Consider the following 21,829-nt stretch of genomic DNA (forward strand, 5'->3'; position numbering starts at 1 on the left):
GCGGTCTTTTGCTGAACAGATTGAATACCGCATCTTCAAGAACGTAAAATCCTAGCTATATGCAGTCGTTTTGTGGTGAAGTCAGCAATCCCCCTACTTCCGGAATGTGCCTCGTAAAATCAGTGCAACATTGAGATGGTAGTATACATTTTATTGATTATAAATTAAATACAAGAAATAAAATATAAGTAGTAATACGTAAATATAAAACCCATCAGCGATCAATCTCGCCAAATACGAGATCCATCGTGCCAACCAAGGCCACAATATCTGCCAACATAAGTTTTGGCGCCAATTTAGCCATGTAGGCCAGGTGCGCAAATCCCGGAGCCTTGATCTTACAGCGGTATGGCCTGGAACTGCCGTCTGACACGAGATACACTCCCAACTCGCCCTTGGGAGATTCTATCGCCGTGTAAGTTTCGCCGGGAGGCACGCAGAAGCCCTGCGTGAAGTGTTTGAAGTGGTGTATGAGGGCCTCCATCGAAGTCTTCATATCGGCGCGGGGAGGCGGCGAGATCTTGTAGTCGTCGACGTGCACCTCTCCGCACGGCATGTCGTTGATGCATTGCTCTATGATCCTTATAGACTGCCTCATTTCTTCCATGCGAACCAGGTACCTGCCGCGTACATTTAAACGAAGGTCACGTCTTTAATTAAAACACAGCAGAACACTGGATTTGCCCCTGACAACGGGGCTAAAGCAAAGAAAAGCTGCAATACAAGTATAATTTTGCCGCTGTCTTTAACAGGGTTTTCAATCCTTGTTCATAAGCACTTACATTTTGTACTTCATCATTATAGGAGCATAGTAAAAACATTATAATGTTATCATAATGCAAAAGTTACTGTACAATGTACTGTACAGATGCGGAAATAAAATTTGGAGCTCCCTTATTGTATATTTCGTCTCGTTTCTCTTATCTATACTCTAACCACGACGTAAATACCAGATCACATATCTGTGGCTCGTTAAGTATACCTCTCCATAGAACATCTTGTTATTTATCACCTTTTACAGTATTCACCTCCCGACAATGGAATTCCTTGTCACAAAGTATAAGGGGCTGAAAGATAAATATTTTTTTAAATAACTTAAGGGGTTAGCTACAGCTTACAGCAGTAAAATTTTGGAAATATTCAACATTTTTTTCCTTCACTACTGTATTTTGTACAATAATGAAAATTAGTGGGCCTATGTATAAAACATTGTCCTTCTGCTATATGATATATATATATATATATATATATATATATATATATATATATATATATTTACGGTTTAAAAAAATTATTATTTACATTTTTTTTTTTTTTTTTTTTTCAAAATTCAGTTCGCTGTGCAGTGATTAAGCGTTTCCCATATAACTCAAAAACTATCCAACATTCTGTGATGAAATTTTTTGTGTATATTTATGCATGTTATATCTACAATATGATGCAAGAACACTTTTCTACCTTTGATAGAGTGTCTGATAAAAAATAAATTCATTTTAAAATGGTCAAATATCAGTATTTCCTCCTAACTTAAATAAAAAAAATTATTTAATATGTAATGTAGTTAAAAGAGCATGATATTGTAAATATAAAAGCGAGAGAACATGAAAAAGTTACCAAGTTTGTGAGTTATGAGGGAAACGCTTCATCACTGCACAGTGAACTGCTACCATTCTGAATTTTGAAAAAAAAAAAAAATATATATATATATATATATATATATATATATATAATATGTTTTTTTCATATAGCAGAAGGACAGTTTTTTACACGTACCAATTTTTATTATCATATAATATACAGTAATGGAGGAAAAAATGTTAAATATTTCCAAAAATTTTACTCCTGTAAGCTATACCTAACCACTTAAAGGATAACCTTCTTAGTAATACATTCTATTTATACTGACTTAAACGGTCACTGACTATATGGTAAGTCCTTTCTTTAGACATCCATCCTGAGAGCTCTGTATTTTCAAAATTGTCTCATAAAAAGTTTAAATAATAATAATAAAATCCGCCTGTTATAACAGGTGACCATATAGGTCCGGAAAACAATTAAAAAAAATGCATATATGGAATAGAGAGAAAATCAATATAGTAGGTAGCAATCATAGTACAATATGCAATTTAGAAAGTTTAAAAGATTATTATATTTTTCTATTATCTAACATATAAATTCTGTGTATTTTAGTTTAATTCTGCTACACAGTTTGTATTTTATTGTTTAATTAATAGTTCATAGTATTTTACGGTTTAATTCATAAGTAACTCTTGTATACACGTAACTTTTATCTAAATCAAATTGTTGTATTCTTTGTAGCTTGTAAGTTCATACATATGTATGTATACTTTTTGCTGGTTGAGTGGAAGAGAAGGCCTTACGGTCTTAACTCTGCCAGCTAAAATAAATTATTATTATTATTATTATTATTATTATTATTATTATTATTATATCGCTTAAAACACACTCCACATGTGCAGTAAACAAGAGTCCCTGTAAATATTATCGTCGTTGTTTTTTTTGAAACCTCCTATGACACAGTACACAAAAATAACTTTTCAGAAGGACAAAAAAAGAATTAAAATTCAGTGGGCGTACATAAGAATGTGAAATAATTCGGTAGAAAACGTTGGTGAATATGATGAACATAAGAAGAGTCCAGGGGAAAAAGGGGGGATGTCCACTTTTAAACAATTCTCAGAAATCAATTTTAAAATTTGAAACTCTATCATTCCGAAAATAATACTGATAATTAACCAGTAGTTATTCGGTAACTGAGAACTTTCTTCCCCTTTTCTAAGTGTAGAATGAATACACTTCATATGAAGTATATAAGCGAATGGAAATCTGAATTTTACCTGAAAGTGGACATCCCCCCTTTTTCCCCTGGACTCTAATAACATCATCAAGGATCAGTGCAGACCTGTTAATATTTAATTAATTTTTCTTCTTCCTCAAAAATTATTTTCTGTACTGTCACATAGGAGGTTTCATAAAAACAACGACGATGTGCTACTTGTGGACAGTGGTGTGAAATTGTTGCCTACACACAGGTGGACTCCTATCAAGACTCTCTCCAAATTTAAATTCCATATCTGTACATTGATCTAGAATATTTTATTGTAATCTAGCATCATTTTTATCAAATAAGGCATGATTTTAGTTAATAGAGTGGGCAACTCTGCCTACAATAGCCTACCACTTACAAACCCAGTGGCATTATTTATACCAGAATGAGGGTATTCTTTCATTGTTTAGATCTATAACTTTAGCTAGTTGGAATATTAACTTTTGGTACATAATAGTAATATGCGTTACAAGTGCGGTATGTTGAAGTTTTCATGTTCGAGAATTCAAAGAAAACATACCGCTCGTGTATCGTATATTATTTTGTGCGAAGATCGTTTATTACATACCTGAAAGAGGAATTTCTAATTAGTTGCAATGAAATCTCCATCTTGGTTTCTGTTCAATGACGGCAAATTTGCAAAACAAAAATACCTATCTTCAACATTGTTGCTTTAAAATGTTTTCTGTGTTTACTATATTTCAGCAGACCGTGATATACGTCTGTCTTTTTTTCCCCAGTCTATAAATGCGAACTTAAAACAAACGGTAAGGTTATCTAATTATTTATTTTTCATTTTAATATTTTAACAATATTATTTATATAACATATTGCAGTAATAACATCCGCATCTGGAATCTTGTTGATTTTTTCACGGCTTCCTTAATGTTACTTGCATCACGAATGCAGTAACTTTAGTGGAGTTGTAGAGTTTACTTAATTTTTGCAAATATTTAAAAACAATAATTAACGGTGGAATTTAGGTGAAATTGCAGTGGTAAGTTTCCAATTTATAATTATTACTATATTGAACGTCTCTAAAAATAATATGTTAAAAGCCTAAAGCAGTAAAATCAATATGTCACTTAAGCGGTAAGAAGAGGGAAATTGTTATGTGTGTTAGGTTGGGAATATTGAATGTGGAATTTTAGACTTTCCGCGGTTTGGTTTTGTGCGGAAACCAAGCAAATACGCACGATCTCGCACAAAAATCCGTTCCCTAGTTTTAATCCTTAACAATAAGCAGTGTTTTGCTTTTCTTTTATTAAACAGACAGCAAAAGCCGTTCAATTTTAGTTCAGCTGCACCTTGAAAACAGGTGAATATATTCCCTCCCTCTGATATTTGTGAATCCTTCACATACTAACCTGTCATACATGTCTCCGTGTGCCCCTACAGGGATGTCGAACTCAAGTTGTTCGTACATCTCGTAGGGCTGTGCCTTGCGCAGATCCCACTTGATCCCTGACCCCCGCAATATGACACCACTGCATCCGTAGTGTATCGCCTCCTCGGCGGTAATGACACCCAAGTCTTTAGTGCGTTGTATCCATATTCTGTTGGAAGTGATCACTTCCTCCACGTCATCCAAGCGTTGTCCGAATTGGTCAAAGAAATAGTGCATGTCGTCCAGAAATCCTAGCGGAATGTCTCTTGCGACCCCTCCCGGTCTAAAATAAGCCGGATGCAACCTGTAGGGATTTTATTCCATGATTAGACGCTATTGTTTTATTTTTATTGTCCGCGTCACCGTTTTTGGCGTGTGAAAAATGCAATTGGAACGTTAAACGTGAGTGTTTTACATTTACCGCAGTCAGTCTGACAACTGTGTTTGACAAATGGCTGATGTGACTTGTATAGGAAGTGGTACTGTTCTCAGCTGCACTAGCAACATGTTCACAAGTTGGGCACCATATATCTAGGACACACGCCAAAATCGCTGGCGCCAGCTGTACCACCAACTTATAACATCTGAGCGCGTTTCCTTTTCGCATTAGGCCTAGTGACACTGAGATTTTGTCAAAGCGCGTGAGGGAGAGGGGTAATGCTGTGTCCCAAAGAAAAAATGTCCATGAAATATCAGACTATAGTAAGTTCAAGATGTGAATAAAGGAACCTCAACATTGCTGTCGTAATCTTAACAGTATTCGAGCGCTGTAAATGGCTAGTTGAGAGGGACATCAATGCCCGCGTAAGTTCACTTCACCCGTGCTCGTGACAGCGATACACAGTTTTGCTTTGTGTTAGTGGACATAATTCGTACAGAAGTTTTACAAGGGTCGTACTGAAAGTCATGAGCAACCCATTATTATAGATCTTAATTTTTATTTTTTAGACAAACCAGGTGTATCACTTTAATCCACAGACTTTTCTGTCACTTTTCAACATAGCCTCCATTTCTTTGCACGCATCTTTCCACCGTTCTGTAAGTTCGAAAATTTCCTTGCGGTAGAAATCCATTCCAGCTTCCTGAAGACATTGACTTCGCAGCTGTTCCTTTAGAGACCCGAAAAGATGGTAGTCGGAGGGTGCCAATTCGGGACTGTAGGGAGGCCGCGGAAGAGTTTTCCGCCCAACTGTTCTGATTTTCTCCATGGTGACACGAACAATGTAAGGCCGCGCGTTATCGTGTTGCAGGATTATCTTCTTTGCAGGTTGTTTCTCGCGCAATGCACGACGGAACATCAAAAGTATCTGGATATATTGGGCAGTATTTATGGTCTCTCCAGGTTCAGGAAATTCAACCAGAATGCATCCCAGAACTCGTCAACTCTTTCCTTGTTGCGTTCCGTGAAGGCAGTTCGAGGGCAACTGCTACAGGCTCATCTTGGATGCTCTTGTTCCCGTCTTTGAAATGTTTCACCCATCTCCTAACACTGCTGGCGCCCATGCACACATCTCCGTATACATGCTGAAGCTTGGGGTGAATTTCAGCAGATGATTCTTTCTCTTTAATAAGGAATTCAATGACAGCACGCTGTCGAAACGAACCATCGTTGACGACTATTTTACAGATATTACCTGTGATCGCGTGTTAGAAGCTAGTGAAGTCACAATATGTCAGTACATAGTGTAAAGTCTGTAGATTATGATCATATAGTTGTTTTTGTTGCATTGCTGAAATTGAATTATAGTAATGGGTTGCTCATGCTCAGTACGACCCTCTGTACATCGAATTTACCGTGCTCGTGACAGCGATACACAGCGATAACGCGACAGATACGATATTTGAATAACTGACACTAACATGTAGTTACAGTACCACGAACGATGTCTAGTGAAGAGAGATTTTCTCTTCTGTTTGGATGTCCTCTATTCACATCTGGAATATACTATAATGTAAATCGTACTAAGTAGACTAGTAGTGTACTCAGATATGTTAGGTGTAGATATCTTCAGAAATTTGTCCAGTATTCACTTGAAAACAAACACTCAAATAACTGCTTTTCTAGTTCAGTTGAAAGAATATTGGCTTACGATGACTGTTGTTCCGATTTCGAATCCCAGTGGCGGTAGAGTCGTATTTATTGTGGACGAAGTCACGGGGCTTTCCCGTTTCGCTCTCTCATACCACCATCACTCTCTATTTTGAATATTTATTATCATTACAGTGACATTACCAAAAATGGTATCGGTGTGATGTAGTATTGTGACTGGCGTACAGATGGCATCTGTCTGAGAAGGCGTAATAAGCTTTCGGGATGGTTGGATGGCACTGTAGTGGGACTCTAACGCAACCGTTAAGATAAGAAAGCTGAATCGATAGATGCCACCACATAGCTGAGAAACGGGATATCTACAAGAGCTAACCATTCGACTCTTCAACATCATTCCTATGAAAGGACGGATAAGGCACAATAAGTCCATTAGAGGCTGCGGAACTAGCCTTCGGGGCATTCCTTTGTAACAAAAAAACTCGGAACTAAACTGATTTCTTGCTTTAATTTGACATTAACTGACTTGAAAAGTTAGTAATTGCAAATGAAATTGTAATGTATAAAACATGTCTTGATAAAAAAAACGTAATTGCTTACGTATTTCTCATACCTTATAGTCATTATACAGTGTGAGGCATATGTAACTTACCGGTATTACAACCGATCGTAGCGAGAGTGTTTAGTGCGGAGATGCAACCGCTCTCTCGCACGGGAGGAAAATGAATCGGCGATGAATGGTGGTGATTTAAGTCTATAGTTTCGTACCAATAATTCACCCGTAAGAGGTAATAAGAAAAGGTTGGGGGTCCAACGCTGTGGAGTAACGGTTAGCACGCCTGACCACGAAATAAGCGGGCCCGGGTTGATATCCTGATTGGGACAAGTTACCTGGTTGAGGTTTTTCGGAGTTTTTCCATAACGCATTAAGAGCAAATCTGGGTAACTTTCGTCGCTGGACCCAGGACTCATTTCGCCGCCATTATCACCATAATAATAATAATACTAATAATAATAATAATAATAATTATTATTATTATTATTATTATTATTATTATTATTTATACTGGCAGAGTTAAAGTCATAGGGCCTTCTCTTACACTCTACCAGGTCACAAAGTGTACAAGCAGTGAAAATTTAACACAAAAGGTACAGAACAGAATACTAACAAGCATCATATCATTCAGACGCTAGATAAGCATCGCAGTTGATAAAGCGTCGTAAAATAACACTAAAAAAACGTTATATTGATCTTGCATTTTATCAACGCATAATACGAGTATGTTGAAAATGGAAGTATTATTTTTAGAGACGTTTTAATTTGCAGTCAATTAACTTTCACTGTTTTGATGACCTGAAGCAGGTTGAAAGCTAGCCAGATGGAAAAATAACGAATTTGTTTTAGTAAATTACATTAGCCCCAGTGACATATTTTCTGGCAAGCAACACAGCTGTACAGAAATTGACGCGTTCACTGAAAGCTGTTAGAAGTGGTCTAGATTATTCCTGCTCACTCAAAATGTGCTGTACCAGGACTTCTTCATCCTTAGCTACTATGTCATGTAATACATCCTTCATCATCTCAGAGGAAAAATTCGATCGGTGTCAAATCAGGTGACTAGCTTCAAACATGTCTCACAAATGTAGCATTAAAAATGACACATGCCTCTCCGTAACGAAACATTTGCCTATCATCTTTTTTTTTCACCCTAAAATGTTCTATAAATAATTTTTCCATATTCTGTAGATTAGAAATCGTCAAATCGTTGCCCCAAAGGACAGATAGATCGTTCTCGTACTCTCTTGGTACAACATTGCAATTAGATGATTACATAATTCAATTTATTGATAGTTAATTAATTTGTCCGCCTCAATCGCTTAATGGGTAATGCGTGAGCTTCCTACTCAAGCGGTTTATGGCTCGATTCCAGACATGGGCGAAGTTCTTTTTCAATTACACAAGCTTGGGTGTTTGTCCCTTGTGTTTTCCTTGTCCTGTATCGTCTCCTGGTGGCCTTGTGTCATGCTCATTACACGGTCAGGGAGGATCGCATTGTGAGAGTCTAGTATTGGTCCAAAGAAACCCTCTCCTACACAATATTGAATTATAAGTCGGTGAAAAGAAGGAGATTAATTAATAAGATAAAGAAGTCCCCCGATATGATTCGAGTAGTAGCACTTCTTGCTGTTAATTATGCAGCTGATCTGGTTTGAATATCGACAGCTAAGTAGAGGTGTATTTCCATCTAACAGGAACTAAGTGAATGTCCTTTTTATATGTTTGTCTTTTGTTGTTTTAAGCGATGGTATTGCTACTTCAACAAACAAAATTTGATAACACAATCTCAAGGGAAAAAATGGATCTCTCTGCATCATAATCCACAGTTAATTCCCGATTTACCACGAAAATCGTCTGTAGCTGCATTTAGATTGGCAACAGGCCATGATTGTTTGGCCAAACACCTGCATAGAATTGGAATAGGGTAAACTAGGTAGTTATTGACCAGTATACGGTGATTGACCGCTTCCTTTTTTCAAGTATATTGTGAATAAACCACGATCGTGATTTCACTTTTTGCTGCATATACTTCTAGTAACAACCCTTATTTGTGGCTAGTTGCCACTGTTCATCCCACTGAGTTAGTTTCTGTTGTCTGAGAGGACTGAAATCGATTGGAAATGCAATTGAACCTAAACAAGTGTAAGTAACTAGAGTAATTGCTAAGAATAAAGCACGTAATAATTTATTTATTCTGCAAAGAGTACATAAATTCTCGTGCTCGTTTTTACACTCATAGTGTGAGAAAAGGTATAAGGCTTCCGTCCACAGAATATTATTTTGTAAAAGTTTTTATACGACATAAAAATGCCCCGTGGTCAATCACTATAAAATGAATGTCCGCAAACTACAGTGATTGGTCGTTTATAAATTATTTGTTAGAATAACGACCAATTTGCTCAAATTCTATAACATATTCGGTTAAATGATGAGGATTTTTACAGGACTGATACTATATTACAATGCCTAAGCCAGGTAAAGTGCATTATACAGAGGAAGCTTTACGAAACGCTATATAACCTATCCGCAGTGGAATTGATTTAAATGAAGCTGCCAAGAAGTTTGGTGTCCTAAAAGCAACCTTAGCGTTCAGAAACAAATATCCCGTTGAAGGAAAAGTGTCCTTTAGTCCTCGCCCAGTGCTGGGTGAAGCCATTTGTAATAACATCAGAGAAATGACACACACTTGCTTCTTATAAGGCACAAAAGAGAAAAATGGAAGAAGAGGCAAGAGAAGAAAGGAAGCAAATAAAAAATGAAAGAAAAGGCAGCGAGAAGAGTTCTTTTTTTATTATTTTTAACTTGGTTATTTAACGACGCTGTATCAACTACGAGGTTATTTAGCGTCGATGGGATTGATGATCGCGAGATGGTATTTGGCGAGATGATGCCGAGGATTCGCCATAGATTACTTGACATTTGCCTTACGGTTGGGCAAAACCTCGTAAAAAACCCAACCAGGTAATCAGCCCAAGCAGGAATTGAACTCGCGCCCGAACGAAACTCCGTATCGGCAGGCAAATACCTTAGCCAACAGAGCTACGCCGGTGGCGAAGAGTTCTTAATGAGAAAGATCAGAACAAGAGAAACGAAACAGACAAGAAAAAAAAGTGAAAACCGTGAAAATGTGTTGTTCAATCACTAATAAGTGAGTATTCAATAACCGTGCAGTATACGGTCAATCACTAATAAGTGTGTGGTCAATAACTGTGCAGTAGACGGTCAATCACTAATAAATGTGTGGTCAATAACTGTGCAGTAGACGGTCAATCACTAATAAGTGTGTGGTCAATAACTGTGCAGTAGACGGTCAATCACTAATAAGTGTGTGGTCAATAACCGTGCAGTAGACGGTCAATCACTAATAAGTGTGTGGTCAATAACTGTGCAGTAGACGGTCAATCACTAATAAGTGTGTGGTTAATAACTGTGCAGTAGACGGTCAATCACTAATAAGTGTGTGGTCAATAACTGTGCAGTAGACGGTCAATCACTAATAAGTGTGTGGTCAATAACTGTGCAGTAAACGGTCAATCACTAATAAGTGTGTGGTCAATAACCGTGCAGTAGACGGTCAATCACTAATAAGTGTGTGGTCAATAACTGTGCAATAGACGGTCAATCACTAATAAGTGTGTGGTCAATAACTGTGCAGTAGACGGTCAATCACTAATAAGTGTGTGGTCAATAACTGTGCAGTAGACGGTCAATCACTAATAAGTGTGTGGTCAATAACTGTGCAGTAGACGGTCAATCACTAATAAGTGTGTGGTTAATAACTGTGCAGTAGAAGGTCAATAACGGTAAAAGTGGACTTGTTGTGTTTATTTAATTTACCTTTGCATTAAAATTTTATTTTTCTTTTGTTTATTGATTTTGATTTGTTTCTGAATCTTCACTTGACTCAATGCCTTTAAAATTCTCTCAATAAATTATCACTGTTTTCCGCTATTTCATTGTTTTATTACTCATTAGCTTAAGTGGTCAATCACTATACAGTTTATCCTATATCAGTTCCCTAGCTGCCCATTGTGCAACTCAAACCAAGAAATGGATTCGGAACACCTCAAAATCTGTGCTTCAGTGGCTGACCATGATAATATCTCTGAAACATATTGGAGTGCAAGAGGTCAAATGACTTTATTGTCAACAACAACAACAACAACTTGTGAATGTTGGTTCGTAATGTTCACAAGAATTAGGACGTTAAGGCCAAATGACTTTATGATTTCTATGACTTATTTATTATTTACGAAAAGTTACGTGGGCTGAAGTACTGCGAAGACTTGTAACAAGATTTTGTACTTCAGACCACAGCCCATCATATTTTGTGGTCAGTCTTCGTACAAGCAACTATACTGGAATTCTATGAATTTCTACGCTCTGCCATAGACTGTGCAACACATCGCAGTTTTTACTTCATTTTTAACATGTTACTTACATAACAGTTTATACATGCATAATATTTTATCGATGTTTTTAAATTTTATATTTTAAATTTTATATTTGTATTGACTCATAACAGATGCTTGCACTTTGTTTAATTTTATTAGTGTTTCACATTGCATTGGATCACACACATGTACATTATTGCTGCAAAAGGATATCTGTCGGATACAGGGGGAGAGTCATTAATCCTTCCCATTGAAGGCTTTAAGGAACCAGCCTGTACAAATACCCAAATACCCACTACCTTCCCATGGTGCAACTGTTAGTAAGCATAATTTTACAAGCTGAACTAAAGGGAGGGGCTACTTATCAATTAGCACTGGTCAGCTTGATGAGTTAATGACCGAATTTGATATAATTTTTCTCTATTCAATACCTAATCCCCTCTTTACCCTTTCCTATCCAGTCCTTTGACTGAACTCTTACTTTCTTCGACCACAACGGCTTTAGAGCATTCGAGGCCTAGGGGTTCATTTCACTTTCCTTCCTCCTCTTCCTACTTTTCTGTTCCTAGTGCTGACCTGCTATGGCACTAAAATCGTCCTCCAGTGGCTTAAGGAGGGAAAGCTGATCAACAAGATTTCCCAGCTAGGTCCAATGGACCCGTCGACCAACAGCAGGTGTGGTCCTCCAGACACTCTGGGGGTTGTGTGTGAATGAAGTAGCCACGAAAACGTTAAAATATGGTGTTCACTTAAATCGGCTACAACTTGCCATTTTTTGATAATCTCTTTGAAAAATATTGGGGTGCAAGAGGTCAAATGACTTTATTGTCAAACGCCTGGCATTAGAAAACAATAACAACAACATTATATATTTTAAACCAATGTACTTATGTATTCGTTGGCACAATTTCTGAAGATGACTCAGTTGAGTCGAAAACATTAAATATTCATTAAACAGAAGTGTACAAGTAACTTCTAATTAATTCTTTCAAACAGATAAGCATAACGGACCTCGCGTTTAACTTATAAAAAGAAATTAGGTAGGCCTAGTAGAAACACTGATTCACAATAGAACCATTCCGTGAATACGTGTTTCGTTTTGTGGCATTTTAAGTAGCGTATTACCCCTGGACCGATACCAATAATAAATTATAGACCTACTGTATATTTAGTACTCATAGGTTTCTCTAGTTTAATTCCATTTTCATACGTTGATACTTCTTAACAACATAATGACGATATGGAACTATTATATTTATAAATATAATGAGCCACCGGTGTGGCTCAGTCGGTTAAGGCGCTTGCCTGCCGGTCTGAAGTTGCGTTCGGGCGCGGGTTCGATCCCCGCTTGGGCTGATTACCTGGTTGAGTTTTTTTTCGGAGGTTTTCCCCACCGTAATGTGAATGCAAGATAATCTATGGCAAATCCTCGGCCTCACCTCGCCAAATATCATCTCGCTATCACCAATCTCATCGACGCTAAATAACCTAATAGTTGATACAGCGTCGTTAAATGACCAACTAAAATAGATATAATGATATTATGTCACTTTCACAGATTGCAGATTTTTATCGCTAACATAAATTATTTTGACTTTTACCTGGCGCCACTGGCTCTTTCATAAAACTCCATCATTTTCTCTCTTTCTTCGAACAACCAAAACAGGGGTGTGAGAGCCCCGACGTCAAGAATGTGAGTCGTAACAGCTAGACAGTGGTTCATGATTCTTGTAAGCTCGGAGAACATTGTCCTGATGTACTTGGCTCTGACAGGCACTTCAATGTTGAGGAGTTTCTCGACCGCCAGACAGTAGACTAACTCGTTACTCATTGCAGATACATAGTCTAATCGGTCGAAATACGGGAGCGCCTGTATGTATGTCTTGTGTTCGATAAGCTTTTCGGTACCTCGATGGAGTAGCCCAACGTGGGGGTCACAGCGCACCACAGTTTCCCCCTCCAGCTCTAGTATCAGCCTCAGAACACCATGTGCTGCCGGATGTTGTGGCCCAAAATTTATCTCCATGTTCTTTATCGTCCTCTCTGGCGGAAATTTTACGTTCTTACATCTTGCATGCATCTTCAGCATATCCTCATCTGCATACATAACAGGTCCAGCAAACTGCTTCAAAAAATCTGCATCCACCGCCCATCTCTTCACGCATCGTATAAGTAGGCGTGTATTAAAATGTGTCTTACATTCTGGACTTAAAGACCGTCGAAATATCTGTAGCATTGTTTCAAATATCTCATACGTTATTCTTTTAAAATACTTCAGAAAATAATATTTTTTTTTACAAATGTATATCGAGCTTCATTAACAACATTGCTTTTCAGCTGTTATTTAATAGCGAAGTCGTAACCAACTAAAAACAAAAGAATTCGGCGATAAATCGATTGAGTTTTTAGGGAGCTTTCAGAAACTTACCACAACACATATTTTATTTATGTAAAGATAGGCGCCCACTTACCGGTATTAATCCGTACGCCGCGTTCGGATTTTTATTCTTTGCATTATTTTAAATGGAGCATCGTTCACTTGGCCGATCGCTTCTGACCGCATGACCGGATTCCGATCAGAATTCTTGCCAGAGAATTCTAAATGGATTTCCTATGGTCCAAGATCGAAATATAGAATGTCATGGCAAATTTATCGATTGCAAGGTCTCCAATCGCGGTAATATCACAGTCTGGTATATACAGTCACGTCCACACCTGTGGAGTAACGGTCAGCGCGTCTGGCTGCGAAACCAGGTGGTCCGGGTTCGAATCCCGGTCGGGGCAAGTTACCTGGTTGAGGTTTTTTCCGGGGTTTTCCCTCAACCCAATACGAGCAAATGCTGGGTAACTTACGGTGTTGGACCCCCGACTCATTTCACCGGCATTATCACCTTCATATCATTCAGACGTTAATTAACCTAGATTTTGATACAGCGTCGTAAAATAACCCAATAAAATAAAATATACAGTCACGAAGCTGAATACATAGTAAATATGCACCCATAGATAGTTGCTAACAACTAGGATCGCTGCTATCGCCCCATTACATACAATGCGAAATAGTACCGGCACAGTCGATTGTTCCTGGCACCCTCACAACTCAAGCTTCGTGACTGTATATACTAGACTGTGGTTATATTGAAGGTTATTTTATTAAGTTCAACAGTATGAAGAGCTTTATATTTTATGAAATTATATTTAAAGCAATGTAATATGAAGAAAGACCATAAGGGATGAGATTGTGAAAATACTAAATTAACCAGGTCCTTCATAGTTTGTTACAGAGCTATTCATTTTATTTCCAGGTTCAGTTCAGAACACTACAACACTGTTTGATTATTCATTCGGAAATGCAGACAATGAGCGATACTATAATAAAAATCCGAACGCAAAGAACGAATTTTTTTTCCGGCAAGTGAGCACCTACCTTAATAAAACGGGTCTATGTCGTTGCTTACATTATAATTACAGTTCAAAATAGACAGAAAAATATACCGAAGCTATAAACAGTCGCTTTTTTGCCGATAGGAACGTTTATCTTACACTTAGTCGCAAAATTTTATTACTTTTCTTTAGTATTTTTGTTCCCTGTCTCGAGAGTATGGTTAACTCTGAAACCTGATGACTCTTTACTTCCTTCCGCATCGAGTAGTATCACAGTCTAGTATATACAGTCACGAAGCTCAGTGCGTAGGGAATATGCATCTATGGATAGTTGCTAACCACTAGGATCGCTACTATCGCCTTATTACAGACAATGCGAAATAGTACCGCCACAGTCTATTGTTACTAGTATCCTCAACAACTCAAACTTCGTGAGTGTATATACTAGACTGTGATAGTATGTCATTGTTGAATATATTATTTCTGCGTGTAATACTGACATAGAAAGAGTAAATTAGAAACCTTATACGCCGGAGACTTTTTTTTTTATTTTTTTTTTTTTTACACTTTTTTTTTTTTTTTTTATTGCAACACAAAATTATATACAACTATAGCAATAACAAAACATTTCAAACAGAACAATACTTAATAAAATAATGGTCCCATATCAATGTTGAATAATCTGAGTGAGATTTTCCTAGTACAACAAAGGCAAATATTTCTGTACACATGATAGAATTATTATACTCCTACATACAAAAAGAACATTGTGACATTTTAAGAGTACATGCATTACTTTAACATTCAGTTCAAAAGTATTTCAATTCCTCTGCTTAATATTATTAGTTATCACATAATTAAGTACAAAAAATAAGTCTCAAAAAGTTAGAGAATCTTAAGTACTTGTTAAAAATAAGAAATAATTATAATAATCATAACAATAATAACAATGATATACCCCCAAAATATATTCAGTGATCATATTATCAGTCAAACAACAACAATTATTGCACTGATAAAGAAAATGAAACCTTTCCTACATACTACAATTTTATGAATTGATATTTTTATTACAATATTTCCATATAAATGTGTGGACATTGCTTTAACATTTTAATCCAATATTGTTTCCATACAAAGTGCTAATCGCTTCACAATAGCTGCCTGTGTTGTCTTGGGTTTATAATAAAAACTTGGCTTGAGTATAAAGTTTAATTCTATGTATGTTACAGGGATATGCGCGATGTCACTAATATCCTGAATTGTAGTTTCCCAATATTGTTTAGTCCTCGGGCACTCAAGAAAGCGATGTTGAAGATTGTCCTCTTCTTGACAATAGGGGCAGAATGATGTCCGGGCTAATCGGATATGGTATAATTTACTGTTAGTTGGAAAAATATCATTGACCACTCGAAACCATAGGTCTTGCTGTTTAAAGGTCAAAACACTGTTTCGTATATTCTTCCAGATCCGTTTCCAATTATACACAGGAAAACGGCACACAATTTTAGGAGCTGGCAAACTTCTATTCATATACTTATAAATATGTTTGGCCGTGACAGAATTTAGGATATTTTGTGGTATGTAACTGATTTCCTGTTTGAAAGTGCGTATTTGTGGTGCATGACTTGGCAGACCTCGTAAATCCGGTGGATTCTCTAACTTGGTTATGGAGACCCATTTAGAGAAGAATGTGAAGGAGAAGTCATCTCCCTGTCCTTGGACGTGAAGAAGATTCCGGTAGACGAACAGACTGAGTGATTTAGTGTAAGGGTCAAAAACTCCTAAGCCTCCTTGAGATTTTGCCAGGGTTAACTGATCTCTTGGTACTCGCAAGATCTGTCGGTTCCACAAAAACCACCCTGTAGCAGAACGCAATTTCTTACCAATTAGACTTGGAATGGGTAGAATTTGCGCCATATACCAAGCTTTCGACAAAGCATATGTATTGATATATTGCGCTCTCTTCACCAAGTCAGCGAATCGAAATTTTTGTGCAGACAAGACGTGACGAACAGCATTAGTGACCGAATTCCAGTTATATCGTATTGTTTGACTCAGATCGTTGAAGAAAGTGACGCCTAGGATTTTAATGGACGAGTGAATGCTGAGCCAACTAGGAAGTGGAATCTTGTCTTCTTTTCCGATGTACATAGCCTTCGTTTTCTTTTCATTTAATTGAGCTCCCGTTTCTCGACTATACTGTTGTATACATTGATACATTCTTGGCAATATGGTAGCATCAACTGCAATTATAGTGACATCATCGGCATAAGCTCGAATAATAGTGTCCGTATTCATAGGGTAAATACAAGAAATATTCTGTAACAGAGGATCCAAAGTGAGAGCAAAGAGATGCATAGACAGAGGGCAACCTTGCCGCACTGATCTTTCCACAGGGAAGGCTTGTGTAAGATGTCCATTTACTAACAGTTTTGAATTACTAACAGCCATTATATTGCGTAGGCAAGCTATAAATGCTGGGTCTATGTTTAACTCCATCATTCGTTGTAGTAGATAATTATGACGTACTCTATCAAATGCATGGTCAAAATCAAGGGAAATAAGCATATGACTTTGTTTATTTTGTTTTGCGACACTGATGCTATCACGAATCGCACATGTGGCATTGAGAATATTTCGGCCAGCCACTAAACATTGCTGATGAGGTCCTATTATATGTGGAAAAATTGTACTCAAACGTGTCTTCATACACCTCATAAATATCTTGTAATCGCTGTTCAGGAGAGTAATGGGACGGTAGTCTAGAGCTGTCTTCGGGCAAGCAATCTTGGGTATAAGTACCATTATTCCCAAACAAATATCACTGGGAATAACAGGAGATGTCATAAGGGCGTTCATTATTTCTACCATTTCCCTCTCGATTATACTCCAAAACGCAATGTAGAACTCGACTGGAATTCCATCCGCTCCTGGTGACTTATTCAATGGACTAGCTTTAATAGCTGCCAATATATTTTGTGTTGTTAAAGGCGTTGTGAGTGTAGCTGATGGCGGGTTATTCTGACTGGCTTGTATATTGATACTTGGCGCAGCAACTGGTTCGGTATATAGATTCTTGTAATACTCGTACAAAACAGAACGTATTGATGGTTGTGCTGTGTGTATTACTCCATCAGCAGTAGTAATCATGCTAATATATTTTCTTTTCCCCCTCTTCGTCTCTCGAATGACATCATACATGGAAGTTGACTCCCCTGACATACTGTTGGACCGGGCTCGTATTTGTGTACCTCTATCTCGATCATGTTGAATTTTGAGGATACTTGCTTTAACTTTTTTCAGTAAAGTGGTTAATCGAGGTTCTGTTGAAGACGAAGCATATATGTCCCTCAGTAATCCATACAAATATTCTTCTTGTCCTTTTATTTCCTGTTGTCGAAGAATGCTATAGTATTTCATCCATTTTCCTAATTTTTGTTTCGTATTGACCCACCATTCTAAAATATTTGGATACCTCGACTTCTGGCGTTGATATATTCTCCACTTGTGTTCCAAATCCTCTTTGAAATCCTCTTCCTTCAATATGCTTGTGTTAAGCTTCCATATTCCTCTGCCAAATGGAGTGGGTAGACGTGGAATTCGTAGGGTTATTATATAACCACAATGATCAGAGAAAGCGACCGGGCATATGTCTGTACCTCGAAGATTGGACTTCAGGTTCTGTGTCATATATATTCTATCTAACCTTGAAGCGCAATTATGACTTTTATATGTGTAAAGGGAATTTCGGCGTGTCTGTAATTTCCATGAATCCAATAGTTTTAGACCATCGATTATATTTTGGAGTTCCGGGCAAGGATGATATTCTCCGGAAGTGTCGGAGGCGTGCAATACACAGTTAAAATCTCCTCCTAATAATAATTGTTCATTTTTACGTGCTAAAAGCGGTGTTATATCAGTCGTAAAAAACTTCTGACGTTCACGTCGTTTCTGAGAGCCTGAGGGGGCATACACATTCACAATATGGATATTATCTACTCGGAGTGCTATTCCCCTTCCATCGGGAAGTTTAGTTACGTCTGTATATGGAATGTGATCTTGAATCACTACAGCTGTTCCTCTCTCATCAGGTAGAACGTTGGATTCTATATTATAACCAAATATGCTGTGAAGGTCCGAAGTCCCGACCTCCTGCAGTAAGCCAATCTGGATGTCCATATTGCGAAGACACTGTGATAATAACTTAATTTTACGGGGAGAGGAGATATTATTGACATTTAAGGTAAGAATATTAATGACATCCGTCATGAACGAGAAATAAATATAGAAAGGGATTAAAGAAAGGAAAAATATGTTTGATAATCCAAAGGAGTGAGCTTTCTTAAACCAGAATGGATTGAAATAAGACATGATTAAATGTGTCAAACTGAATAAGCATTTATCTTAGGTATGTCAATATAATAACAAGTGAAAGATATTAATCTGTTACTCGCAGAGGAGGAAACCCCAACTTGCTGCCTTCATGCTTATATGGGTGTAGCCTACCCGCTCTGTTGCCTCCTTTGCTTGTCTTCTGCGCGGCTATGTCCTTGTGTTGAATAGCAGAAGTTGACCTGTGGCTGGTGTCGTCTGCGTCCATCATCTCATTCCATGTCTGCTCCGCTTCAAGTTGTGTAGGTATATGTGTACTAGATTGCTTCTCCAATGAAGATGATGTACTACCGCCTTCTAAGTCATTCTTAACAGCTGACGTGTTACTTGATGTCTTACGTTTGTTATCGCACACAGAAGTCAGCTCAGATTGAAGACGCGCGCCGTCTCCTGACTTTTGTTGATCGGAATCTACACGGGTTCCCTCAATTTCATCTGCAGAATCAGTTTCAGAATTCACCGGATTTTGCTCTGCCTCTTCATGGTCACGAGTACTATGTTCCCGATGTTGTTCAGTCGTTGACCCATTAACTCCGTCCCCTCTAGACTGCTTGTGTTTGTCAATTTGGTGTTCCGTCTCCATAATGTCCGATGGACGTGATATGACGTCATCATTCCCATTAAGGTTATCGGAAGCTTCACTCTCCTTTTGTTGACTAGAATGACTTCTGAGTGCAACTGTTGATCTCGACGTCGATTCGGCATTTTTAAACAAATCACTCATAGTGAAGACAGTTCTAGGGGCAACAGTGACTTTCGCTTTTAAGTTTCTGTTAGGACATGTATTCCGCAGATGGGATAATCCGCCACATATGAAGCATGATTGTTCCTGGCCTGGATACGTCACATACGCCTCGTATGTAGCTACTACAATGGTGGATGGGATCGGTTTGTCAATGACTATATTAACTAGCCTTATTCCGGTATCTACATGAAATCGATATCGCGGCGACCATTTTTCACTATCTATTTGTTTTACTTTCCCATAATTTTGGAAAACGTTATGTAATCGTTCATTGGGCACCTCGGGGGGGATATTTAACACTCTTACGACAGTACTTTCTTCTTCCGCTGGGGAAAGCGTAACGTCAACTCTGTCTCCACTCTGTAAGGTTAAGGTTGATGACCCTTCGTAACGTTGCAGGTAATTCTCATACACTGTAGACGTTTTAAATTTCAAATAAACAGCATGTTGTTTACTTACAAGTTGAATTGTTTGTAGGTCGTCTTCTTGTACATTTAACTCGTCTGCTATCCATTGATGAAATTATTTTAAATGGAGCATCGTTCACTTGGCCGATCGCTTCTGACCGCATGACCGGATTCCGATCAGAATTCTTGCCAGAGAATTCTAAATGGATTTCCTATGGTCCAAGATCGAAATATAGAATGTCATGGCAAATTTATCGATTGCAAGGTCTCCAATCGCGGTAATATCACAGTCTGGTATATACAGTCACGTCCACACCTGTGGAGTAACGGTCAGCGCGTCTGGCTGCGAAACCAGGTGGTCCGGGTTCGAATCCCGGTCGGGGCAAGTTACCTGGTTGAGGTTTTTTCCGGGGTTTTCCCTCAACCCAATACGAGCAAATGCTGGGTAACTTACGGTGTTGGACCCCCGACTCATTTCACCGGCATTATCACCTTCATATCATTCAGACGTTAATTAACCTAGATTTTGATACAGCGTCGTAAAATAACCCAATAAAATAAAATATACAGTCACGAAGCTGAATACATAGTAAATATGCACCCATAGATAGTTGCTAACAACTAGGATCGCTGCTATCGCCCCATTACATACAATGCGAAATAGTACCGGCACAGTCGATTGTTCCTGGCACCCTCACAACTCAAGCTTCGTGACTGTATATACTAGACTGTGGTTATATTGAAGGTTATTTTATTAAGTTCAACAGTATGAAGAGCTTTATATTTTATGAAATTATATTTAAAGCAATGTAATATGAAGAAAGACCATAAGGGATGAGATTGTGAAAATACTAAATTAACCAGGTCCTTCATAGTTTGTTACAGAGCTATTCATTTTATTTCCAGGTTCAGTTCAGAACACTACAACACTGTTTGATTATTCATTCGGAAATGCAGACAATGAGCGATACTATAATAAAAATCCGAACGCAAAGAACGAATTTTTTTTCCGGCAAGTGAGCACCTACCTTAATAAAACGGGTCTATGTCGTTGCTTACATTATAATTACAGTTCAAAATAGACAGAAAAATATACCGAAGCTATAAACAGTCGCTTTTTTGCCGATAGGAACGTTTATCTTACACTTAGTCGCAAAATTTTATTACTTTTCTTTAGTATTTTTGTTCCCTGTCTCGAGAGTATGGTTAACTCTGAAACCTGATGACTCTTTACTTCCTTCCGCATCGAGTAGTATCACAGTCTAGTATATACAGTCACGAAGCTCAGTGCGTAGGGAATATGCATCTATGGATAGTTGCTAACCACTAGGATCGCTACTATCGCCTTATTACAGACAATGCGAAATAGTACCGCCACAGTCTATTGTTACTAGTATCCTCAACAACTCAAACTTCGTGAGTGTATATACTAGACTGTGATAGTATGTCATTGTTGAATATATTATTTCTGCGTGTAATACTGACATAGAAAGAGTAAATTAGAAACCTTATACGCCGGAGACTGAATGGAGCCGAGCATTGTTATGTAATGCTCGCAGCGAGCAAATGTTACATTAACCCGGCAAGGCGAACTTCCGACTTGGCCTTGCAGATCAAGGCGCTGCAATCGACTAGATCTCTGTTTATGTTACGATATGATGAC

The 21,829-nt window shown here is 37.9% G+C and overlaps 1 protein-coding gene across 1 annotated transcript; it reads right to left on the reverse strand.

Moving 5' to 3' along the window:
• Positions 1 to 200: 200 nt before the first annotated feature.
• On the reverse strand, positions 201 to 13,559 carry LOC138701691 (NADH-ubiquinone oxidoreductase 49 kDa subunit-like). The gene is made up of 3 exons (XM_069828858.1): positions 12,837 to 13,559; positions 4,216 to 4,539; positions 201 to 620 (listed from the first exon to the last, which is right to left on the reverse strand). Exons 1-3 carry the CDS (start codon positions 13,469 to 13,471, stop codon positions 215 to 217), a joined length of 1,365 nt encoding a protein of 454 aa, XP_069684959.1. The 5' UTR covers positions 13,472 to 13,559; the 3' UTR covers positions 201 to 214.
• Between the last annotated feature and the right edge of the window lie 8,270 nt (positions 13,560 to 21,829).

Source organism: Periplaneta americana, chromosome 6 (genome assembly GCF_040183065.1).
Source record: "Periplaneta americana isolate PAMFEO1 chromosome 6, P.americana_PAMFEO1_priV1, whole genome shotgun sequence".
NCBI classification, from domain to species: domain Eukaryota; kingdom Metazoa; phylum Arthropoda; class Insecta; order Blattodea; family Blattidae; genus Periplaneta; species Periplaneta americana.

Excerpts from the sequence above, each read along its gene's own strand:
- LOC138701691 (XM_069828858.1), bottom strand. The coding sequence starts at position 13,471 with ATGCTACAGATATTTCGACGGTCTTTAAGTCCAGAATGTAAGACACAT. Across the intron at positions 4,540-12,836 it reads GAAAGAGCCAGTGGCGCCAG|GTTGCATCCGGCTTATTTTA; the intron begins GTAAAAGTCAAA and ends AAATCCCTACAG. Across the intron at positions 621-4,215 it reads CACGGAGACATGTATGACAG|GTACCTGGTTCGCATGGAAG; the intron begins GTTAGTATGTGA and ends TGTACGCGGCAG.